The 26,988-nt window shown below is 40.0% G+C and overlaps 1 protein-coding gene across 2 annotated transcripts in view; it reads right to left on the minus strand.

Annotated features, from left to right (window-relative positions):
- The window catches only part of AATF (apoptosis antagonizing transcription factor), a 100,883-nt gene that overhangs the window by 22,981 nt on the left and 50,914 nt on the right, over positions 1-26,988 (minus strand). The window contains exons 9-11 of one of the 2 annotated variants that reach the window (XM_036104780.2): positions 11,251-11,318; positions 9,320-9,400; positions 466-537 (exon numbers count right to left, since the gene is read on the minus strand). In XM_036104780.2, coding sequence (XP_035960673.1) covers positions 466-537; positions 9,320-9,400; positions 11,251-11,318 — 221 coding nt within the window. The remainder of the gene's footprint in view (positions 1-465; positions 538-9,319; positions 9,401-11,250; positions 11,319-26,988) is intronic. The other variant, XM_036104781.2, reaches the window with a different exon arrangement.

Genomic DNA, 26,988 nt, shown 5'->3' on the forward strand with positions numbered 1-26,988 from the left:
TAAAATGAGCATGTACTTCTTTTATAAAAATACACACACACAAAAAATCCTCAACAGCAGCCTGAACAAACACAACATAATGCACATCTCTAGAGCAGTCTCTAAAGACATTTTTAAAAAGGAGAGAATACACACAAAACCCCCAGCCACAGAAAGCAAGCACATGTGCTGTCCTGACCCACCTTTCTGTTCTAGAGAAAAGCCCAGATGTGCTAGGCAAGTAGCTAAAGTTAAAAACAAAACAGGAAAAAAAAAAAAAAAAACCCACCAGAGGCAGCACTGATATTTACGGAAATTTTGGTTTGGTTCTACAGTAATTATGGGGTGAAGAAATGTGACAAGGACCCTTGCTATGATGCCAATGACAAATGGTTAACTGATAAGAAGAAATGGACAGGCTGTAGAACAGGTCAATATCAGGCTGTCATGGAGCCATTTGAGACACATAATTAATCTATTACTCACCTGGCATCATCATTCATTGTAGTATGGTCAATAGGTGCCATGAAGCTCAGTAGCTTGCTGAGGACATGAAACCTAAATAAAGCAGGAAACAAACAGGCAGCGACATTAGTAACTATTAACCTAGAAAAGGAAACACATTCCATGAGTTAACAAACTCCAGAACTGATCACAGGAGCATGTGACTCCTGAGTGGAATGGAGAACAATTCATAGGCACACACTAATCACAAATGTATTTCCCTCTTTTTCCTTAATATTACAGGAAAAAAGTCTCATAACAATGCATTGTAAATGACAGTAGATCCATTTACATCATAGTCTCAAAAAAGAGTAGACACACTTGTGCCCTTGAGCAATATACTAACCCTTAAACACTACTCCAGACAGAAGAGGAGGACTTGAGTACCCCATTTTCCTCCTCTAAGTACATCTTAATCATTTTTCAGTGTCATTACTAGTAGGTAGTAAGCACAGTAGTGGTAGAAACCCAAATGAAATGCCTCACACCACCATCACTCATTAGCACTGGTTCCCTGAGTCAGAAAAGGCTTCTAGAATTCCACATCATCTCTATTCACTAGATCCAGTCTTTCATTTCACCCATCTTTAAATGAATGAGTACATCTGAGTACATAACAAGTTTGATCCTTAGTCATGGTGTTATGGAAATTTAAATTATATCACTTCCATTTCCCACCAACAGAAAAAAAAGGGTATTTTTGTACAAAGTGCTTTGAGATCCTCTGATGAAAGGAGCTGAACAACTATATGACCTTATACAGACAAAATTATACCAAAGAGAATTCACAGGAGGTAGCCCTTTCTGTTCATTATAATAGAAGAAGCTGTATGACAATATGCATATTATAAAATTCTAACCAAAAAAACTCTACTGGGGGTCGCCTGGCTGGCTCAGTCAGAAGATCACGTGACTCTTGATCTCCCGGTTGTTAAGTTTGAGCCCCATGCTGACGGCAGAGATTACTTAAAAAATAAATAAAATCTTTAAAAAAAACCCCACAAAATTCTACTTGGGCAAAACAAAACAAAAATATGGTATTTTCATGTACATAATACTAGCTTTACAGTATTACAAACATTTTTACACATATCGAGTAATTTGATTCCCTATGGTACCACCCAGAGCTAAGCCTCCCAAATTTCATTCTTTTTTTAACAAATGAATCTTACAATAATAATAGTGATGAGATTTTCCCCATTATAAGAGTAATGGAAAAAGTATAAATTCATTATAGAAAATATGGAAAAAAACCAACAAAGCACACACACAAAATGCATCGTCCCTCACCTACAGAGAGCTGTTAACATTGATTAGTTATGTCTGTGTTTCATAGTCATCCTGTTATTTACACACACACACACACACACACACACACACACACACAATTTTGTATTCTCTTTTTTTCACTTTGCATTGTAAGCATTGTCCCATAACAATATCTGGGTAGCTATATACAATCCCAGGAGCGGGAATACTATAATACATTTTTGAACATTTATTATTGCTTCCCATTCTTCATGTTTCATAACATGCAAAAACAAAATCTCTGTGCGTACTTGTTTTTTTAAATGTCTGCTACCTCCTAATTATAGAAAGTAATATATAATTCTTATAAAAATGATTCAAATACAAAAATGTATAGAAAACTGATAAGCCATCTGCAGTCTTATCCCCCAGAAATAATCACTGTTAACGAAAACTCTTAAGTGTGGCTGTAGCATTTTCCATATGTAAGACCAATATAAACAACACACTTTTCACATAAAAGGGAGACTGTAATATACTTAATATTCTACATTATACTTTTTCCCACTGAACCAAGTCATATTCTATTTTTTTCATAGTTGCAAAATATTCCATTGTGTCAATATATTATAATTTATTTAATCTATTAATGGGCATTTATATAGACTGCTCCCCTTTAAAAACCATACTAAACAGTGTTAAAGTGAAGATTCTTATACATAAATTATAGCATATTTGTTCACATATTTCTTCGGGATAAATTTTGAAATGTGAAATTGCTGGTGAATCAAAAGGCACACATATTGAAAATTGAAAGACTGAACCAAAATACCCTCTCAAAGGTTATGTTAATATATGAGAATATAAATATTCACATAACCTTCTTACTTAAGTATAAAACATAAATATTATTAATAAATGCATTTTAATGTCTTTAGGCTTCACCAAACTTTGGTGTCCATCTGAAAAAAGGAATACTATTCTTGGCTGTCTCCAAAGAGAGGTTTAATCCACTCTCTGGACAAAGACTATGAGCTCTACTCCACAGCTGTATTGTCCAATTCAGTAGTCACTGGCCACACGCGGTTACGTAAGCCCTTGAAACCGTGGCTGGTCTGACTGCTGCGGATGTGCCAAAATGAGAAGTGCACCAGATTTTGAAGACTCAAGATTAAAAAAAAGAATGTAAAATATACCATTAATAATTTTAAAATAATAAATTGTTGAAATATTGGGTAATAATATTTTTGATATATTGGGTTAAATAAAATATTTTTTCAAGATTTTATTTATTTATTTGAGAGAGAGAGAGTGAAAGAGGGATGATGAGCAGAGGGGGAAGGGTAGAGGGAGAAGCAGATTCCCCAAAGAGCAGGGGGTCTGATGCAGGGCTCGATCCCAGGACCCTGGGATCATGACCTGAGCCAAAGGCAGACACTTAACCGACTGAGCCACCCAGGCACCCCTAATGAAATATATTATTAAATCCACCTGATTCCTTTTACTTTTGAAATGTGGCCACTAGAACATTTAACATTACATATGTAATGCCTGTTTTTATTGGACGGTGCTGCTCTGTGGAATACCTTTACATTATAATACAATATATTCAATAACTATTAACAGCATGACAAAAGACAGACTTTTAAGAAGTAATCACATTAAAGACGATTTAGTAATGTGTATTTAATGCAATAGATGTCATCTAATCTCAGTGCTGCTGAGGATGGATGCATGTTTTAGTATTAAAATACCTTTTAACAACCATACTAAGAAAAGATAAATGTCATTTTGCTGCAGAAGAACAGACAAACACAGTAAGACATCCTGTGTAAAAGCCTGAATTTAATTCACTTACATTATGAATTCTGATTAAATCACGATCAAATCTACTTAAATATAATGCTGAGTAAAAATACTAATAATCAACAGTTATAATTATTTCCCCAAACCCAAATATTCCTTTTTTTAATTTATTTTTATTTATTTTTATTATTTTTTTTAAAGATTTTATTTATTTACTTGAGAGAGAGAGAGAGAGAGAGCACATGAGAAGGGGAGGGTCAGAGGGAGAAGCAGACTGCCCGCTGAGCAGGGAGCCCGATGCGGGACAATATTCCTTTTTTTTTAAATAAATTATTTTCAAGCAACCAACTAACAAGCTGCCATGTCCAGTCTGACCAGGCTGATGCCATTAACCTGCTATCATTTAAACTAACGTCATCTCTGCTATGACATTTCTGGAAACCTTTGTTCAACTCTATTGCAAACAAAGAGCAGAACTTGCTCACTAGTGGAACCCAGCATCGGTGATGACGGCTGGCACACCTACCAGCTCTTCTTGAGGTCTCACTTAAGGAAGTTATTTATAATATTTTCATCTAGCCTGGCCACTTGTTTAATCCTTCGGGGCAGAACACTAAAGTATGCAACATGTCATTCTGGGGCCTGCAGAGGCCACTAAGTCCTGCCCAGAGAAACAAGAGGCCACAGGTCAGAAGCACGGGCTCTGCAATCAGACCAATTAGCTCAAATCCTGACTCCGTACAGGCTGCGCGAGTTACTTCTCTTCTCAAAGCACTTCACGGGAATCAGCTCATCTAATCTGACATCAACCCTCCGAGATGTGACTTTTATGAATATATGTGTTTCACAGCTGAGGAAACTGAAGCACAGACGTAAGCTACCTTGCCCAAGGTCTCCAGGTGGGTAAGTTAAAGAGTCAGGCTTCAAACCTAGACAGGGAAGCTCCAGAGTCTGTGGTTTTTGTTCTCTCTGCACGTAAACTGCTTAGCAGTGCCTGACAGTGAGAGTTTTATAAATGTTATCACTATTGCTATTAATAAAGATCACTCTCTGATTCTGACCACATCCCTCACATTCATGGTCACAGGAAAGCCAGGTGAATATGGACAACAAAACTGCAAAACAATGCAAAACATATGACCTTTTTTTAAAACTTTTTTTTTTTAATGTAGGCTCCAAGCCCAGTGTGGAGCCCCAAACTTTTTTGGGGGGGAGGGAGGGAGGGAGAGAGAGAGAGGGAGAATCCCAGGCAGGCTCCATGCTCAGCACACAGCCAATGTGGGGCTCCATCTCAAAACCCCGAGATCATGACCTGAGCCAAAATCAAGAGACACTCAACTGACTGAGCCACCCAGGCGCCCCAGGCCCAAACTTTTTAATTCAATAATTAATTTGTAGTAATTTTAGTCTCGTAGAACTGCATAAAAGAGAGAGTTCAGGGCGCCTGGGTGGCTTAGTTGGTTAAGCGACTGCCTTCGGCTCAGGTCATGATCCTGGAGTCCCAGGATCGAGTCCCACATCGGGCTCCCTGCTCAGCAGGGAGTCTGCTTCTCCCTCTGACCCTCCTCCCTCTCATGCTCTCTGTCTCTCATTCTCTCTCTCACAAATAAATAAAATCTTAAAAAAAAAAATTAAAAAAAAAAAAAGTTCATGCATACCCTTGCCCAGCTTCCTCAAAGTTAACAATTTACATAAACATAGTGCAATGATCAAAATCAGGAAATTAACCCCGGTACAATACTACTACCCAAATTATACAGCTTTCAAATTTCACCCGTTTTTACCCTAGTGTCCTTTTTCTTTTCCAAGATCCAATCTAGAACCCCAAACTGTACCTACTTGCGATGTCTCCTCAGTCTCCTTCACTCTGTGACAGTTCCTCAGTCTTCCTTTGTTTTTCCATAACTCACTACAGTCTACAAAATAAAGTCCAAATTCTTAGCATGGCCACGACCTAGCACTCACCTACCCATACAGCCTCATCTCCTGCCATTCCCCCATTCACTTTAAGTTTCTGCCAAAACAAATTAAATTACAGTTCCCAAAATGGCCATGTACACTCTCAAGTCTGTGTTTTTGCAAACGTTATTCTCTTTGGCCTTTCGCTGGGCTGACTCTCCTAGTCTGCTCAGTGTGGAGTGTGGATGGTGTCTTAGACGAAGTCTTCCTGAGCAGCCTGCACTCCCTCAAGGGCACTCAGGTGACCCCTCCACCAGGAGGACCTCCACCACAGCACTTCCCACACAGCATCACTGTCTGCTTATTGCTTGCTAGCCTCTCCGTTTTTTTTTTTAAAGAGAAAGAGAGCACACATGGGCAAATGGGGAGGGGGCTGTAGAGGGAAAGGGAGAGAGAATCTTTTTTTTTTTTTTTTTAAGAATTTGGCAGCTGTCCTCAGACCATTTTATTTTTTTTTTAAGATTTTATTTATTTATTTGACAGAGAGAGAGAGAGAGAGCGAAAGAGGGAACACAAGCAGGGGGACTGGGAGAGGGAGAAGCAGGCTTCCCACTGAGCAGGGAGCCCGATGCGGGGCTCGATCCCAGGACCCTGGGATCATGACCTGAGCCGAAGGCAGACGCTTAACGACTGAGCCACCCAGGCGCCCCAGGGAGAGAGAATCTTAAGTAAGATCCACACCTAGCATGGAGCCCAACATGGGGGTCCGATCTCACAACCTTGAGATCATGACCTGAGCCAAAGTCAAGAGTCTGACACTTAACCAACTGAGCACCCCAGGCGCCCACTGCCATCCTCTCCTGAGGACAATACTCCTCAAGGGCAGAGTGGGTCTTAACTGGCACCTAATACGGTTCCTAGAACTTCAGAAGATTGATTGATTTATCTGAGAGAGAGAGAATGAGCAGGGAGGAGGGGCAGAGGGGGAGAATCCCAAGCAGATTCCCCTCTGACCAGGGAGCCCGATTCGGGGCCCAATCCCACAACCCACGAGATCATGACCCCAGCAGAAATCAAGAGTCAGAAGCTCAACTGACTAAGCCACCCAGGCGCCCCTCCTTTTTAAATTTTAATTAACCACATCTTACATTTTAATGTTTAGTCCCATTTAAATAGAATGTCTCTCACTTGCCTGTTGCCAGAATAAGACTTTAAATGCCTCTGGTTTTATGGGCATGTGTGAATCTAAATCACTATCAAAATGCTACAAAACCAGATGTATATACTTGCAGTGACTATACCTCTAATGAACAGTTTAATGAAGTTAGTTTAATAAATTAATATAAGAAAAACACTTGCTATTAAAACAAAATCCTGGTTTTTTTCTTTCAACTTAATAAATAATAACCATGATAAGTATATTTTGATTTGGGAAACAACAGACTCATGTCCTCCTAAGTTATCTGCCATGCTAGAAAAGTACTCACTTTTCCAACACTCACCCAGACTTCTAACACTGTTTTATGTTTAAGGTTATAGCCATTTCTCCTTACCTGGTGAGCATGTTAGTTTTAATGACATAATCATTCAAAAACATCTTCTGGCTGACTAATGTAAGGTTGGAATTGTCTTAAAAAATAAGGGAGCACAATTCTTGCCCTCCAGGGGCACACACATATAACTACTTGTCCCAATACAAAATTCGTAACAATAATGTAGAAAAGGGATTTTCTCCTCTCTCAATTCTTTTGAAGATGGTATCTTTGCAACAGCAATACCAATAGGTAAACACAAGAGAAGCCAAGGAAATTAATACTTGCTTTTTTTTTTTCTTTTAAAGATTTTATTTATTTATTTGACAGAGACACAGTGAGAGAGGGAACACAAGCAGGGGGAGTGGGAGAGGGAGAAGCAGGCTTCCCGCTGAGCAGAGAGCCCGATGCGGGGCTCGATCCCAGGACCCTGGGATCATGTCCTGAGCCGAAGGCAGCCGCTTAACGACTGAGCCACCCAGGCGCCCCGGAAATTAATACTTTCGAATGCTTACTACGTACCAGACATTTACACATCATTTTAATCCTCAAACCAAATCTATCAAGTAGGGATTATTATCGCTACTTTGTAAATGAGAAAAGTGAGCTACAGAGATAAAAGAACAACCAAAATCATACAGCCAGACAGAGCCAGAATTTGAACCCAAGCCTCCCAGGATTCCAGGGTCCTCCCTCTAGAGAACATTTATCGTCTCATAAAGCCACAATTTTAAAAACACAGCACTGGAGAAAAATCATCTCAACATTAAAGAGTAAGTTTGGCTCTCAAGTCTATGCTCTTAACCATCCCACTAAAAACAAACCTGGAGAAGTATGAAAACTTGGAAATTCCAAATATGAAAAAAGTTAAACAAATTATAACAATTTAACCTGAGATTTAAGAAAGTGACTTTGCATAAAAATATGGTGAAAAGCTGCTTTGCACTTCTGCAAAGTTAAGAGAGAAATACACATTTCTTGGTGAGTTTGTTAAAAACAAAAACAGGTTAATTAAAGCAGTTGTGAAATCTGCTTCTCTGAAGTTACTTAAGTATGAGGCAGATCCACATTTGTCTAAAGGGAATTCAATGACAGGTAGGCTCTAATAGGATGTGGAATTAGCTATCCGTCTAAAGTGTCCTAACACAATGAGCTTAAGAGTTTTTTTTTTTTCACGTGCACCTCAATTATAAGTAGTTTCTTTGACATGGAGGCTTTGTGCAAATGATATTACATAACAGACATATAATAAAATATTATCTATCTGTATACCACACAAAATACTCACACAGGATTGAGGGTTTTCCTATAGTCAGAAATCTGTTTTCTCATAAAAATTATATTTCTCTGGGCGCCTGGCTGGCTCAGTCGGTGGAGTGTGCGACTCTTGATCTCGGGGTTGTAAGTTTGAGCCCCATGTTGGGTGAAGAGATTGCTTAAAAATAAAGTCTTAAAAAAAATTGTATTTCTCATCTCATTTAAGCACATTGTTAACATTCTCTGGAATCCTTCATTTATATCTTCTTAGCATAGCATGTACATGTATGGCCTCATGAAAATGGACCAATATAATTCTATTTTAAATAGGCATCCAAAGTAAAATTGTTATATTGTTCTGTAGAAATTGCTTTTTAAAACTAGGACGATTTCAGGGTTCCTGGGTAGCTCGGTCAGTTGAGCATCCGACTCTTGATTTCAGCTCAGGTTGTGGTCTCAGGGTCGTGAGATCGAGCCCAGCGTCGGGCTCCAGGCTGGGCGTGGAGCCTGCTTAGCATTCTCTCTCCCTCTCCCTCCCCACTCCCACCTTCTCTCGCTCTAGGAAAAAAAAAACCAGAAAAAAAAAACTAAGACAATTTAAACCATCTTATTTTCTTCTTATTTCTCTTTCACGAAAATGCAGGTGTTATTTAACCCATCCTCTTACAACAGCAGAACAAAAAGGAACTGAAACTATAGTATTTCCATTTTAGAGTAAGAAAAATTGAGTCTCCCAAAAGCCACAGATATTATCGTTATTTTTCTGATCCTTAAAAAGAAAGATTTTTTTTTTTTTTTAAGATTTTATTTATTTATTTGACAGAGAGAGCAAGAGAACACAAACTCGGGGAACAGTAGGAGGGTGAGGGAGAAGCAGGCTCCCCGCCAAGCAGGGAGCCCGATGTGGGGCTCGATCCCAGGACCCTGGGATCATGACCTGAGCCGAAGGCAGACGCTTAACCATCTGAGCCACCCAGGCACCCCTATTTTTCTGATCCTCAAAAACAGAATCATCAGAAGAAATAGAGAATTGACATAACAGCCAAAATATAAGAGCTGTAACATGTTAAAATCTTTTCTAAAAAGTAACTCACCGGAGTTTCCTTCCTTTGCTGGCTTTCCTATCTACTTTCTTGTGGATTTTGCTTCGTAACTTCTGGATCGCAAGCCACTGCCTGGGAAATTCACAAGCAATGTTATGCATCATCACTAACAGAAATAGTTATACCTATTGACAAATTGGAATTTTTCTCACTAACAACCCTGCAGAAAGACATCATCAACCCACATCAAGTTCCTCAAGATAGTCTGGGGCCAAAGCGACTAATCAATTGAAAAGGATCTGTGCAATGGTAAAAAAAACAAATAGCAGCTGGGAAATTCTACAGCGAATTTGGTTAACAATGCTCCTTAGTATCTAGAGTTGCTGTGACAGGCACTAAATCTCGCAGTCCACAGGAAAAGCCAGCAAACTGAGTAGAGCTGTTTGAGTTTGCTTTCAACGTTTTAGCTGTGCAGGATGTTCTATTGTTAATATTAAAACTGCTGTTCGGTTTGAATACAGGATTCCTTCAATTTTCCCTTTGTTAATACCGAAGTGCTTTTTCTGGCACTTTCCAATGTTTGCTAATTTTTTATAATTATCCACTACTGACATTAGTTTTGCGGCCATTTTATTTATTTAATTTTCATTTCATCTGTAGTATTTAAGAATGTGCTGCTGAGAGGTAAGGGTTCTTTCCCAATATAGTCTCAATACGATTGTCACACCTACAAAAAAGTTACCAGTAATTCTTTACTACCAAATACTGAGTCAGTCTTCAAATTTCCCAGATCATCTCACTTTTACAGTTAGTTTGTTTGAATCAGGATCCAAACAAGATTCACATATTCTGCAGTCATTTTAGATGAAAAGGAATTAATTTTTCAAATAATGGATACTAGCTAAGAAAAATCTTCATAAATTCCTCATATGAACAAATGTGAAAAAAAGGAGAAACAGCAGCAGCTAGTCATCTTACCTGACTTAGACAACGAAAACTCAGCATCAGAAAAAAAATAATCTAGGGAAATCCAATTACTGTAATCTTAATATAATCTTAATTACCATAATCTATTTTATTGTAAAGCCAGATAAATGTACAATATAATCACCACTTAAATGCAATTTGCTATATCACATTAAATTTATAGTGAACAGCTCTCTATTGCATTCCAGAGATACACAAAATATCAACAATATCCTATCCTAAAACCCAAATAATGTTTTACTCAAATAAAATTATTTCATCAACACAAATTTTTCATTGCGTTCTCAGAATGCCGCTTTGCCCGCAATCCCATTCTGGCACTTGCAGCTTTTGTTTCCTTTCATGCTTTTGCAAAGTATGGCTCATGGCTATTTACATGTACACTGTTCATTAGGTAGCACTCTAAATGCGCTTTTTATTTTCCAACCACAGGAGGAAGCATACACACAAGAGCCTTCCTTCACTACTTTACATTCTACCCTGACATCTGGGTAATGCTGCCACGTTCCACTTCTAATTGTGCCGAGGCTTTTACTGAAGGGGTGCAGGTCTAAATTAGGGCAGACTCAAACAAAGCAGATTCAGCTATGAGCAAGGAACCTGTTGTGCCCCGTGCCACATTCGGACAGCTGAGAGACACATTGGGGTGGTTGCTTTTTATCCAGTGGTCAGAGATTGATACAGATACAATCATAGCCCAAATTAGAAAGCAAAGAGCATAAGAAGGACTTTGAAAAACAAACCCTAAAACAAAGACATAGAGGTGTTTTATAATCTCTTATTCAACTGCACTTAAGGCAAGGTGTAGGGTAAACAGTTAGGATTTCCATCACCTTGTCTTTCTAGCTCTTATTGTCTTAACTTTTTTTGTTGTTGTTGCTTAACTTTTATAATTACGGGACCAATCACTGCCTTTGAGGCAGAATTAAGGGGACTCAAAGGGAGAAATTATTATATAGGCTGCTTTCATGAAGAGAAAGCCATATCTAAATTACCTTCCCATGGCCACCTGATCATTGGGATCCAAGGAGCTGGTCTTCCGTTCTATGAGTTCTCGAAGGAGCTATGGGAAAAAGGAAAGCAACTGATTTATTTATCATCTCCCAGCACCAAGTGACTTTAAAAGGGCACAGGAGGAATTCTGAATGGCATAGTGACAGCTCTAAAACTACAATCAATAAGGGACAACCCAGTGACAAGAGCATGACTGAATTCCCATTAACCCTTTCATATTTATATATCTTTAAAAAGGTGGCTATAGCAATAGCTGAGAACAGAAGTCCATTTGGAAGACTTATTGTACTGCAGTTCATTTCAAATGGATCAATGAGTGTGCAACATTCCCTTCACTGTTTTTATGATTAGTTTTGTCCACCTCATCGATACCATTGGAGAATCTTTAAAAGGTCAGGTGGGAAAGGCTGTATGGCAAAAAGGAAAATGCATCAGCTTCTCACCAATAGGATGATGGTACATGGTTAACTTCTGACCTATAACCTCCAATTGTCAGGAAGGTCTTCCTCAGGCAAAAGCCTTTATTACATATAATTAAAAGTGTGAACTTCATTCTCTTGCTTTCCATGGCTGGTACTCCACCATGCTTACTATGAAGAGATTTAACCACGTATGACACCAACACATTCACAGCCACGACAATTTTAAAAGGGATCCTGACAGAAATCATATGTGTGTGCTGCAAATACAACAGAGAGAACCAGTCTCTCTTCCCATACAACGAACTCCATGGGCACTCTGAATTACTCTCCTACTCTCCTCTTAGTCCTGGGCGGTCCACTGCATACGACCAGAGTGTAAATCTATACCTTTTACACAGACTTAAGAATTTGCACTGGATCTTAAAGTCCTTGGTGAAGAGAAGTAATGTTTAGAAGTTAAACATTAGGTAGGGGTGCCTGACTGGCTCAGTCGGTAGAGCATGTGACTCTTGATCTCAGGGTCGTGAGTTTGAGCCCCACGTTGGGTGTGGAGCCTGCTTAAAAATAAAGAAAGGTTAAACATTAAAGGAAGACAGTTTTAAATTATGATAATAAAACTGGATACATCTCTCCCATACAAGTGCTTTGGGCAGGGAAATAGCAACAGAGATTAAAATCCCAAAAGTCTTCTGAGAGAACTCTAAGGGGAGACACTAAAATAATCCTGCTCATCATCTGTCAATAATACAGATTTGACTTTAAAACTTGTTTCTTCACAAAAAAAAGGTAATGATTTTGTAGGTGAGGCATGGTAGCAATCTGTATTGCTGTATTTCACCAAATTAAACAGCTGAAGTCTGTGGGAGGATAGAGAAGGAAGAATAAATTCCTATGAAAGTAGTTCACTCTCTAATTTTCATTTGTTTATGTAAGTAGGCACTGGAAGAACTACAACAAATTTACAGAAATGTTCATTTCCATATAAGATGAATCTTTATTGCAAAAGGGAAAAGGGTATCTCAATCGCAATTAAAAACCCTCCTATGATGTTTCTTCATTTGCTTATTTTGGACATTATTACTACAGCAATTACGTTTAAAAATGCGGGGACCAGAGGCCACTGGTTTATTATCACTAGAAAACAGCCAGCTATTTCTCTACCCTGTTTATCTGATTGATTCCCAACATCTTTCTGGCAGCCAATCTATCAGTTTATCTCTGCTACTTCATCACAGTCACTTCTGGCAGCTAAATACAAGATCCAAATCCAGTGTTACACAGACATACAACACAGTAAACCCGTGTAGCCCTGCTCCTCTGTAAACAGCTGCCCTGAAGGCTGAGCCAAAATGGGCTCCTGGTTCCCAGTCAATGTTCTGTCAGAAGCATGGCGGGGGCGGGGGGGGGAGGTGGAAGGGGGAGAGGTGGAGAAGAAAAACAGAAGAAAGAGAAGAAAAAGAAAATACAAAAAGGGACGGGAAACAATGGAGTGGCTGCATCTCATTGCCCTTACCTTGTTCCAGCCACAGAAGAAATTGGAACAACAGTTCCTGGTTTTCCTAATCGTTTCTGATCCCTTGAGACTGGGGCTGTCAAGGCCACTGGGAGCAAGTGCTCACGGAAGGCTGCCCCAGCACAACAGGGGTGATCCTCTTCAAGAAAGCCCCATATGCCCTTCCGGAAGGCTGGAAACTGGAGCCGCACGACCACCGTGGGTCTGTTATGTTTGCAGCGGTCCCGCGATTCAAACACCGAGTTGGTGCAGCATTTACTTTCAAGCACTCTGTACTTTCCATATTCTGGGCTGCATTATCTTTTTTTTTTTTTAAAGATTTTATTTATTTATTTGACAGAGAGAGAGACAGTGAGAGAGGGAACACAAGCAGGGGGAGTGGGAGAGGGAGAAGCAGGCTTCCCGCTGAACAGGGAGCCCAATGTGGGGCTCGATCCCAGGACCCCAGGATCATGACCTGAGCTGAAGGCAGATGCCCAACAACTGAGCCACCCAGGCACCCTGGGCTGCATTTTCACTACCCAAGTGCCCTGCACAGCTACTCTTAGTCATTCGTGACAAGGAAGATGGTTTTACTGGTCAATCTGGCCAAGTCTACTTTATTCAGTCTAGTGTTGCAGATCCTGTTGTATGTAAGGTAGGAATAAGAAAGTAGCCAGAAAATACAAGTAAAGAAACTATTCCTGTGGCTATTGCTATTTCCCACAGCTAACACAATCAGTGGGTTTTAATTTAATTAGAAAAACTGCTTTCAAAAAAGTTACTAAAAAATTAAGCTTTAGGAATATTGCTGAAGAACTTAATTTTGCTTCTCGGTTCAATTTTTATAGCTTAACTTTATGAATAAACTTTTCCATTAAAATACAGGTTTCTGTTACACTTATTGGAGCTTTTTATTTTTCGACAATAATGACACAATATTTGTAATTTTCTTTGTGACTCGGAAAATGGAGACACGCATGAAATTTTTTTGTTCTAGTCTGTTTTAATTCCAGGGTCAGCTCACAAAAGCTTGATTGTTTCTCTAGTTCTAGGGGAAAATCATAGATGTTAGGTCTCCAGGTCAGCCCACAAAAACCTATCTAACCCATAACAACATACATGAGGAATAGCCCTGATGGTACTGTTCAGCATCTAATCAGCATTTGTAATACTTTGTCTAGAAAAATGCATGCCAGAATCAGTTAAAAATGGCAGATTGAACACATTAGTTTATCTCTTCTCCCTTCCCAACCCCTCTAAAAGACAGGAGAGGAATAAAACAAATGTATTAACCCACGAGAAAGAAGAGCAAGGGAGAGTTAATGAGAGCAGATTTTCATAAATTTTTCAAAGACAGTCAGGAGATGGAAGAGTAAGAGGCAGTTATCACCCAAGTGCCCAGAGGGAATAAAGGTGAGGGGGGACCTAATTAGGCCCACAGAGTCCCTGTGAGGAGTGGCTCTGGCAGCGGCGGCTACCACCGAAAAGGGAGAAGTGGGAGGGACAGCGCCACTGGGCCTCTCCACTATCCCACCAGTGACCACCCCCCCCCCCCCCACCAGGAGAAAAGAAGTTTTCTTCTCTGGAAAAACTGAGCCCCAGAAGCTCCAGACAGAGGGCTAGGAGGCACAGAAGGCTGGGATGAGGCAGAAGGGAAAGGCGCCATGCCAATCTCTGGGAACTTCTGCCTCCTTCCCTTACCCTACCCACAGAATGCCAGCAGCCTGACACAAAATCTCCCAGGCAGGAGAGCAGAGGAGTCTCTCGGAGAAACTGCATGGTTGATCCCTCCACTCCCCGGAAAATATCTCCAAGTTCTGCCCTTTGAAGAGTATTCCAAATAAGACGTTAGTTCACAGCGCAGTTATAGTTAAAGGAGCCAAAAAGCTCTGCTCAGGTTTCAGAGATACTCCGAATATTTTACTACTAAATATGAAGAGAGTTAAGGATCACTGGCACCTGAGGAAAGGCTCAGACAGACCAAAGCAGACAGAAGAGGGGACCGCAGAAAGCAATGAGGAAAACAAAAGAAACCTGAGAAAAGAAAGAAAGAAGAATGGATACCCTTGGAGAAGTGAAAAGAAGATACACTCCCATAAGAACAGGAGGATGTGAGAAAAGAGTAAAACAAGAAATTAAACACAAAACAGAAAAAAAATTAAATTTCAACAGAACTGGAAAATAAATGTACAAAAATCCTTCAGCCATAAAACAAAAAGGCAAAAAGATAACATGCCCTTGCCTATTTGTAAGAGAAGAAAAAAATCTAGAGGACAATCCAGAATGTCAAACATCCGACTAAGAAAGGCTAGGAGGACATAATTAGAGAAACAGTAATGAAAATCTCCCAAATAGAAGGACAGGAATGAGCCTACAAAAATCTAGTACAATGAATGAAAAAAGACCTTTCCCAAGACACATCAGCATGAAATGTGGAACACTGGAAGTACAGAGAAGATCCTAAATACTTACAGAAAAAATAGGTCACATATAAAGAGGGTGACCGTATGTCCCAGTTTACCCCAGAGAGTCCTGGTTTACGCCTGTTGTCCTAGTATTCTTTCAGGCTAGTACCTCAAATGTCCCAGTTTTGGCAAGAAATTACACAGTCACCCTGCATATTCAGAAATGAAAACTAAGCGGGACTAGACATTTCAATAGCAATAACAAGTAGCGGAGGACTGCAGGGCAACGCCTTCAAAATTCTGAAGAAAAGGACTTTCGACCTCAAATTCCATACACAAAGGATTAACCAAGTATGAGAGTTACATAGAGACATCTTCACACGTGTAAAGAGACTCAACGATTTACTTTCCACGTGCTCCTTCACAGGAAGCTGTGCCTCAGTAAAATGAGTGCATACAGCAAGAAGGAGAAAGACGTGAGATGTCAGAAAACAGGTCTAACTCAGGTAAGCAGCAAAGGCAGGTCCCAAGACTACTGATGGCAGAAGCCCAGAGAGCAACTGTTCCAAAAAGGAACAGAGTCAAGAGCCCTAGAAATAAGGTCACCAGGGGAAAAAGGCAGAGGGAGGGGGTAAATGATAGGTTAGTTTATGTATTCAAGGCATTCGGTGTGTGTGTGGGGAAAAAATAGCAGGAGGTACATAGAACACTAAGCATATCTTTTGAAAACAGGCATTATTCGCTCTAGGAAAAAACAAGCGTGTAAGGAAATATAATCATAGTACATTTACTTAGTCATAATGTTATAAACACTGACTTTTCACAAAACTGTGACAATAAGTACACCAGGAGAACGGAGAACAGAAGTGTGGAGACAGAAAGTACAAAACGGCTAGCACCTCACTGCCGTTAAGGGAAGTCAAGAGATGATTTGATAAATGACTGAAATTGATACAATAGTAATATAAACATACTACTTGAAACCTAAATAAAGTATAAAGTATTGGAAGTTTTTGCCCTCCAAAACTTCTCAGCAACATACTTTACCATTTCTTAGATACTGCATGACCCAAGAATTGGTCAGGATTTATTTGGCAATGTCCAGAGTATACCGTAGTCCCCGCCTTATCCCCGGTTTTAGTTACCCGCCGCCAACCGCGGTGCAGAAGCAGATGACCCTCCTTCTGACGGATCATCAGAAGATCCACAGGAGCCTGACGCTATGTCACATGCCTGCGTCATTCCCCTCACTACGTCTCATCACATAGGCATCTTTTTTTTTTTTTTTAAAGATTTAATTTATTTATTTGACAGAGAGAGACACAGCGGGAGAGGGAACACCGGCAGGGGGAGTGGGAGAGGGAGAAGCAGGCTTCCCGCGAGCAGGGAGGCCGATGCGGGGCTCGATCCCAGGACCCTGGGATCATGACCTGAGCCGAAGGCAGACGCTCAATGACTGAGCCACCCAGGCATCTTATCATCTCACATCATCACAAGAAGGGGGAGTACAGCACAATAAGACAGAGACCACATTCACATTTTTTATTACAGTATATTGTTATAATTGTTCTATTTCATTATTAGCTATTGTTATTATTCTCTTATTGAGCCTACTTCATAAATTAAACTTTATCATAGTATGTATGTGCAGGAAAAATATGTATTTTGGGTTTGGTACTATCCATGGCTTCAGTGATCCACTGGGAGTTTTGGATCATATACCCTGTAGCTGGGGGGGGGGCGGGGGCGGACCACTATAGGTATTCTGAAAAATCTTGCCAGTCTGCAAATTCACACTGAGAAATTTTGTAATTCCCACAGGGGAAAAAGGAGGATCAAGGATATATTGATTAAAGCCCTTAGGAATATTTTTCTGCTCCCGAAAACAAAATATGGCAACACACTAGAAATAATACCAAGAACACTTATTTTGATTTGCTGATAATGTCAAGCAATTGTTAACAACTTTATTGAGATATACTTCACTTACTATATAATTCACCCATGCAAAATGTATATAATTCAGTGTATTTTGGTCAATTCACAGAGTTGTGCAATCACCACCATTTAATCTTAGAACATTTTCATCCCACCGAAAAGAAACCCCAAACCTATTAGTTACCATCCCCAGTAAACCCCACCCACATACTCCCATAGCCCTAAGCAATCATTAATCTTCCTGTCTTTATGATATGCCCATTCCTGACATTTCATATAAATGCAATCATACAATTTACGGTCTTTTATGACTAGCTTATTTCACTTAACATGTGTTCTAAGGTTTATCCATGTTATAGTATATATCAGTACTTCCTTCTTTTTTACAGCTGAATGATATTCCATTGTATAGATACATATTTTACCTATTCATTAATTGAGGCATATCTGAGTTATTTCCACCTCATGGTTATTATGAATAATGCTGGTATGGATATTCATGACCAAATTTTTGTGCAGACGTGTGCTTTCATTTCTCTCGGGTAAATATCTATGAGTGGAATTGCTAGGTCACATAGTAACTTTATGTTTGACATCTTGAGGAACTGCCAGCCTGTTTTCCAAAACAGGTGCACCACTTTACATTCCCACCAGCAGTGTTGGACAGGTCTGATTTTTCTACATCCTCGTCAGCACTTGTTATTATCTGACTTTTTGATTATAGCCATCCTACTGGGTATAAAATATTATTTCATTGTGGTTCTGATTTGCATTTCCCTGATGGCTAATGAGGCTGAGCATCCTCTTGTGTTTACTGATCATTTGTGTATCTTCTTTGGAGAAATGCCTATTCAGATGCCTTGGCCATTCTTTAATTAGGCTGTCTTTTTATTATTGAGCTGTAAGAGTTCTTTATATATTCTAGATACCAGTCCCTTATCAATGCCCATTCTGTGTGTTGTCTTTTCACCCTCTTGATGGTATCATTTGCAGTAGAAGAGTTTTGAATTTTGACATAGTCCAATTTTTCCTTTTGTCATTTGTGCCTTTGGGGTTGTATCTAAGAAATCATTCATGATCCACGGCCATGAATATTTACTTCTGTGTTTTCTTCTAAGAGTTTTATAACTTTAGCTCTTATATTATGATCCACTTTAAGTTAACTTTTGTGCATGCTGTGAAGTAGTGATCCAACTTCATTCTTTTGCATGTGGATATCCAATTGCACCATTTGCTGAAAGACTATTCTTTTTCCCATTGAACTGTTCTGGCACTCTTGCCAAAAAAACCAAGTAATTTTTTTTTTTTTTTAAAGATTTTATTTATTTATTTGACAGAGAGAGAGAGAGAGACAGTGAGAGAGGGAACACAAGCAGGGGAAGTGGGAGAGGGAGAAGCAGGCTTCCCGCCGAGCAGGGAGCCCGATGCGGGGCTCGATCCCAGGACTCTGGGATCATGACCTGAGCTGAAGGCAGACGCTTAACAACTGAGCCACCCAGGTGCCCCAAAACCAAGTAATTTTTAAAGCATTTGGTTTTACGGCCACATATTCCCTGGCTTTCTGAATTTGTGACCTATAGTTATTGATTCCTAACCTTTCAGTCTTCCATGGTTCATAACCACAAATGCTTGAGATGGAAAAAAGATTGGGGCAACCCTCTATTTAACTTACTTATTATTAGTCTAGCTGAGTCAGAATTTTTCAAACTCCCTCCCCAATACATAGACCACATGGGAAGCAAGTGCAGTCAACTTCTCTTACATGTGTTTCAGTCCCTCTGTCACTGAGATACGAAAAGCAGACTCACAAGGCTTGGGTTTACTCTTCCTTCAGCTTCCTCTCTAGCTCCCACAAGAAATCCTCGTGAAGGGGTGCCTGGGTGGCTCAGTGGTTAAGCGTCTACCTTCGGCTCAGGTCATGATCCCAGGGTCCTGGGATCGAGGCCCGCATCGGGCTCCCTGCTCGGCGGGAAGCCTGCTTCTCCCTCTCCCACTCCCCCTGCTTGTGTTCCCTCTCTCGCTGTGTCTCTGTCAAATAAATAAAATCTTTAAAAAAAAAAAAAAAGAAAAATCCTCGTGAAAATATATCTTTCTGCTCTGCCTCCTGCTTTACCACATTTTTTTCTTCTCAGCTTCCCAGTCTTTCAAATTAACCCCCAAATGAGTCACTTTCAATTTTTATATACTATATTTAAAGTATGTAAAAAAATAAATCTACATATAGTATAATTTCAAATAGTTGGGAAGGAGTTACTATAAATGCCTATAGTATAAAATTGCCATAAAGTAACCCACTCCCCATAGGTAACTAATTTTTCTCTGTTTTCTTTCCACATTGCCTATTCACTCCTCAACCAACTCCATAACACTAAAATTTTTGCCTCCATTGTTCTACTGAAACAACTCAAGCCAAGGTCTCAAGATCTCCATGTCTAATGGACATGTGTCATGACTCATCCTACTAGATTTCTTGAAGCAGCAAGTGACACTAGACATTCTCACCTTCCTAAAACACTTTCTTGGCATCTTTGAGGCATCTCCCTGGTTTTATTCCACAATCAGCCATCTCCTCTGCCCAAAATTACATGCTAACATTCCTCAAGACTCAGTTCTAAGCTGCCTTTTCTTCTCACTCCATATGCTTTCTCCAAGAGTTTCATTCTGTTCTCAAGACTTCAATGACCTAAGGGTTATCGCTGGAATTCCTTTTCCTTTACATTCCATATCTAATCTGTCTCCAAGTCCTGTGTATGTGATCCACTCATTCATGAATCTGTCCATTTTTATCTATCTCCACTGCCTATATCCTACTATAGGCTAACATCATCTTTGTTCATTCCATAAATATGTATTGAGTACGCTGGGAAAATAATGAAAAATAAAACAGACATGGTCTCACCTGACTTAGTATGATTTCCATATATTTACTCTTGCCCCTCCTCCATTTTGCTCTCCTAATTATAGTCAGAGTAATATTTTTATTTTTATTTTTTGAGGGAGAGAGCACACGCACAAGAGTTGGGGGGTGGGGCAGAGGGAGTGAGAATCTTAAGTAGGCTCTACGCCCAGCGTGGAGCTCGATCTCACGATCCTGAGATCAGAACCTGAGTTGAAATTAAGAGTCATAGGCTTAGCTGACTGAGCCTCCCAGGCGCCCTGGTCAGAGTAATATTTTTAAAAATGCAGATACACCAGAGGATAAAATTCTTATTGCAGCCCCAAGGCTCAACAGTCTTGTCTGGTCCCTTATCTACCCTCTCCAGGCTAACCTTCCATCTCTGTGCTCCAGTCTCAACAGTCTTCTCTCTGCACCTGAAACGCTCCCAGACCTACTCCCATCACAGAACCCTTGTGCACAGGCGCTGCTGGGGGCATGCTTCCCTAACCATTTACCTGCTTGCACCCCACATCCTTCTCTACTCATTTGTTAATCTCGGTTTAATCATCTCTTCTTTAGGGAAATCTTTCTTAACTGCACCCTACACACACACACACACACACACACACACACACACACACACACACACACACACACACACACACGGCTTTTGTTGTATTTAATTTACATGTTGTTAGTGGATTACCTGATTAATGCCTATCTCCTCCTCTAACCCAGAGTACCAAAATCTACCTAAGCAACTGATGTCATTACCATTATCAGCAAACCTCCTTCCCAAACAATACTCTCCTTCTCACATGTTTTAGTAGGGCCCAGAGAAGTGGGTGGTTTGTTTTAAGTGGGTGAGAATTACCCTTTTTTTCTCCTTCATTTAATATATTGTTCTTCACTTATTCATTGATTTATTAATAACAGTCAACGTGCATGAATTAGGAAAATAAAACCAAGATCCTTGAAGATATGAATACATCCATGAGAGTTTATTTCCTACAGAGCTACAGAACTAGCTTTCTTTGTGCAATGCACCTCAGCATTGCAAATATGAATTGATCCATTTCCTTGCATCATCTCAAGAATTACCCTTTTTGGGGCACCTGGGTGCTTCAGTCAGTTAAGCGTCTGCCTTCAACTTAGGTCATGATTCCAGGGTCCTGGGATCGAGCCCTGTGTTGGGCTCCCTGCTCAGCAGGGAGCCTTCTTCTCCCTCTGCTTCTGCCCCTTCCCCCTGCTTGTGTGCACATGTGCATTCTCTAATAAATAAATAAAATCTTAAAAAAAAAAAAGAATTACCCTTTTTTAAAACCATCCCAAGAGTACTTGAATTAAAAAAACAAAAACAGGGTGCCTGGGTGGCTCAGTTGGTTGAGTGTCTGACTTTTTTTTTTCATTTTTAAATTTAAATTCAATTAATTATCATATAATGTATTATTGGTTTTAAAGGTAGAGGTCAGTGATTCATCAGTCTTATATAATACCCAGTGCTCATTACATCATGTGTCCTCCTTAATGTCTATCACCCAGTTACCCCATCCCCTCACCCCCCTCCCCTCCAGCAACCCTCAGTTTGTTTCCTATGATTAAGAATCTCTTATGGTTTATCTCCCTCTTTGGTTTCGTCTTGTTTTATTTTTTCCTCTCTTCCTCTATGATCCTCTGTTTTGTTTCTTAAATTCCACATATCAGTGAGACCATATGATAACTGTCTTTCTCTGATGGACTTATTTTGCTTAGCATAATACCCTCTAGTTCCATCCACGTTGTTGCAAATGGCAAGATTTCATTTTTGATGGCTGAGTAGTATTCCACTTTATATATATACACCACATCTTCTTTACGAGTGTCCGACTCTTGATTTTTGGCTCCAGTCATGATCTCAGGATCATGAGATTGAGCCCTGCGTCAGGCTCTGCACTCAGTGGGGAGTCTGCTTGGGATTCTCTCTCTCTCCCCTTCCCAGTCCCTCTGCCCCTCCCCCTCTCACACTCCCCCACTAAAATAAATAAATATTTATTTTTAAAAAATATTTTATTTATTTGTTTGACAGAGAGAGACACAGCGAGAGCAGGAACACAAGCAGGGGGAGTGGGAGAGGGAGAAGCAGGCTTCCTGCAGAGCAGGGAGCCTGATGCGGGGCTCGATCCCAGGACCCTGGGATCACGACCTGAGCCGAAGGCAGACACTTAACGACTGAGCCACCCAGGCGCCCCAATAAATAAATCTTTAAAACAAAAACAAAAAATTAATGCAAATGAATTAAAAGATCTTCAATCACTTTTCATTCTTTTAATGTTAAAATGATGTAGATCTGTCCTCCCTCTTGGATCTCATTTCTCAAAGGAAAAAGCTGGTTCTTCTCAGAAAAAGAAGAGAGGGAACAGATCTTTTGTGCTTCCTCTAATCCATCTATACCCTCTTTCTGCAGTCTCTTTGAGATGGTCCTTTTATTGCAAAAAAAGGTGTCTTGACATCTTTATTATAAAAATCTGAATTAATTTCAATATAGTGTTTTTTATTTAAACATCTTTTATTTACAAAATACGTTTTTCAAATTCCAAATCTCGGATTTTCATCTCCCATTTTCTAAAATGCAATGATTCTAGATACGAGTTTTCATTATGTGAATATGTGTGCTGCATAATTCAGTATAAATGTAAATATCTGCTCATGAGTCAGTATAACACCATGGCCTTGGAGTCTGACAGATCTGGGTTCTGAATCCCAGCTATGCCTCTTACTAGCTGTGTAATCTGGGAGAAGTTATTTGACCTCTCCAGAGATTCAGTTTCCTCAACCATAAGGAAGTAATAATTTTATCTCATAAAAGCTGATTTGGTATTTTAGAAGATGATAAAGGTAATGCACTTAAGCAAAATTTAAGTATTCAATAAATAGAGATATTGTCAACATCAGATAACAATAATAACCCCCAAACCCCATTTGGGCAAAAAAATTCAACACCTTCCATAGCTAAATCACCACCACCACAGATGCTAACAATGAACAAGTACAATTATTCAGTTTTCCTTTCTACTGATTTTTGACAGTAGATTAGATATAAAATGAAGGAAAAGCAGAATGAAGAAAATGTAAAAGCACAGAAAATTCACAGAAATGGTAAGTCAATACTTGAGAAGTATGCTCTTGGTTGTAGGACTTTTCCAAACTGGACCATGATAAATTAGAGCAAAAGTGACCCTTTCCTTTATCATTTATTCCATTTGAACAACTAACTGCTATTCCCTTTCCATGACCTGCAACTCTGGCCACTATCCTCTGATCAGAAGATCCCTTCCACCTAGTAGCCCCACCCCACCCCAGTCTCACTCTATTAATGCGCTGTCCACCCTTCTTTGAAGGTCCGGATCAAATGCCATCTCCTTCTCCCTGCAGCCTTCTCGAACTCCCCCAAACTCTTATTTCTCTCTCTTCTGAATTCTTTCATACCCCCTCACCAAGCATGCTGGTTGTTTATATTTCTGTCATCTCCTGTGCCTGGCTGTAAGCTTCCCGAAGGCAGGGTATAGTCTGACTCAAATGCTCACCTCCCCCAGAACTCTGCATGCTGTGGTGCACACAGCGGTTATTCAATACCATTTCTAAAATGACAGTTATGTAGCAAGCATTCTTCTAGATCTGGTGATCAGGGATGAACAGCATCTAGCTTCTGCAATGGAAAGTACAATAATTACAGGAAGAGTAGTATAGAGAAGAATGGAGAGAAATCAGGATGTGTGAATAAAATCCAAGAAGCATCTTAATACTGACGTTACAAATAACCCACCTTTGGTTACTAAAATAAGAAAACGTATAGCTAGAGGCTACCATTGAAAGTCAGCCTGACTCTGCCTCGCTGCCCTTGGTCTTTAAGGATTTGATTAGTTTTTCCACTTTCTGATTCAGTGCTGCATCATGCCTCCACTCCAGAGCGAGAGCCAAGTAAGGCCTACGATTTGGAAGGGATGATAAATTCATTCACTGAATAAAGTAACACTGTTTTCTCAGCACAAGTTCTAAAATATTTCAAAGGCCATAATATTTCACTAGGCTTGGCCATTTGGATTAAAATTTATTAGTCAAAACAGAAAACTTTCTCATCAGATCCCATATATTCCATTAGGCATGATATATAATGTCTCCCAATGTCTAATTATTAACTGGGAGTGTAAGTAAATCACTATCAGTATTAGGCCCTGATATGTGCAGACAGGGTAAGAATTAAGCAATTCGAATGCTAAAGAACTTCTTTTTTTGACAGTTTGCTTTTCCTTTCTTTTTCTTACAAATAAAAACAATTTTACAAGAATCAAGTGACAGATTTAGCCATTCGTCCTAATCCATACCAAACTAACAATGTACAGAGAGTTCTATTGTTCAGAATTTCCAGCAGTCCTCATTTCCAGTATTCTGCCCCTTGAACACCAGATGGTTATCCTGGTGTGTTTTTTTTTTTTTTCTTCTATCTTTAATAAAGGTGGGAAGAAGGGTTATATATCCTTTGGGACCCCAGCTCAGTCACTGACTATTTCTGGGCATTCCTGGGCAAAGTTTTTTTTAATGGCATCAAACAATATATCTTTTGTATTGGAAGAATAAGGAGGAAGTCATTCAGAACTAGAGAAAATTTTACTAAAAGGATGCACAAGGAAGAAACTGGAAGGGTAGTACTAACCTGTGCTCTGTAATGATGTCCTTAAGGGATGAAAAGCCCAGCTGAAACAAACTTCTCCCTGACTTTCCAACATTCTCCTTCTAGCATTTAGACTCCAATAATTCTTCGGCCCCACCAGGATCAATAACCCATTGATCCTGGCACCTTTGCAGCATCCTGCTTCTTCTCCTCATGTGCTTACTCTCCTCCTTCCTCAGGTGGAAGTGACTCCACAGTCCATCAGGATAATCACTCCTGGTATACACTCTCAACTCCCTTGCATGATGTGATATCCCTTTGTCAAACAGATTCATGATCCTTTGGGGACTGATGGGTCTTGGAATTCAGAATTTTGAGGATTTTAGGAGGATAAGACAGAGTATAAAACACAAATGCCGGGGCACCTGGGTGGCTCAGTCGGTTAAGCCGCTGCCTTCGGCTCAGGTCATGATCCCAGGGTCCTGGGATCGAGCCCCACATCGGGCTCACTGCTCAGCAGGGAGCCTGCTTCTCCCTCTGCCTCTGCCTGCCTCTCTGCCTACTTGTTCTCTCTCTCTCTCTGTCAAATAAATAAATAAAATCTTTAAAAAAATTAAAAAAAAATAAAATAAAACACAAATGCCCCAGCAGAGTCTGGGACAGCACCCTAAAGTCAAACACATGAATATTGCTGCAGCAAAATATATGAATCTTCCCCACTAGGTGGGATAAATAAAGCCTTACAGGTTTATAATAGCTTCGTGACCTTCCAGATCAGATGTTGCCACCACAAAAGTTTGCCAAACTTACCAAAACAAAACAAAAAACTGTGAGTTTTCAGAACTTTTTAAACTTCAGAAATGCAGTAAAGGGATTATGTACCTGTACTCCTTTGGCAAAACCCCCAACCATGTTAAATCTCAGTACCTGCATCCATGCAGGGCTGGAGAAAAAGACAAGACCATGGGAACTGGTGTCCCCCACTGTAAGTCATTAGCACTGACCTCACGTGGATTGACTTCAGTGCCACCTGACAATTCCCCAGTGGGTTTCTGCTCCACTCATTCTCCCACTCTGTCAGGGGACTCTGCCATACCTCCTCTTTTCTCAAACTTCCAGCCCCTGCCACATCTTCTCACTCACAGCTTCTTAATTCATAAAGTACAATGAAACAAGACAAAAGCACCCAGATGAGAATTTCCACATGCTTCCACTGTATCTACTTGCAAATGTACCCATATACTCTGCCTTCCCTCTAATACGTATGGATGAAGTGTCCGTCAGACCAAGCCCTCTTGACCTGAATACTCCCCAGCAATTCTTGCCTCTCTTCTGAAACATCCACTTTCCCTCACTGAGCTATTTCCATCAGCATACAAAGTACATCTCCTATCTTAAAACAAAACAAAACAAAACAATACAGTCTCTCCCAAACCTCCCCTCCCCCCTCCAGCTGCTCTATTTCTCTATTCTCGTTACAGCAACCCCCCCGGACAGCTGTCTATATGCAGTATCTCCGATTTTTCTTTCATTCTTTCTTGAACCCATTCCATCATTCTACCAAAACAGTTCTTGTCAAGGTCACCATGACTCCCACATGCTGACACCAATGGTCAATTCTCAGTCTGTATGTCACTTGATCTGCAGCAACTGACATAGGTCACACTCTTCTTTTAAAAAGAAAGTTTTATTCAGATATAATTCACAAACTGGTACAATTCACCAATTTAAACTATATGATTCAATGGTTTTGTATATTCACAGAGTTGTGCAACCATCACCACAATCAGTTTTAGAATATATTCATCACTCCCAAAAGAAACCCATTACCCGTTACTTGTCACTTCCCATTTCCCTCCTATGACCCCCAACCCTAGGCAACCATTATTCCACTTTCTCTCTATACAGATGTGTCTATTCTGGATATCTCCTA

This window comes from Halichoerus grypus, chromosome 2 (assembly GCF_964656455.1).
Source record: "Halichoerus grypus chromosome 2, mHalGry1.hap1.1, whole genome shotgun sequence".
NCBI classification, from domain to species: Eukaryota; Metazoa; Chordata; class Mammalia; order Carnivora; family Phocidae; genus Halichoerus; species Halichoerus grypus.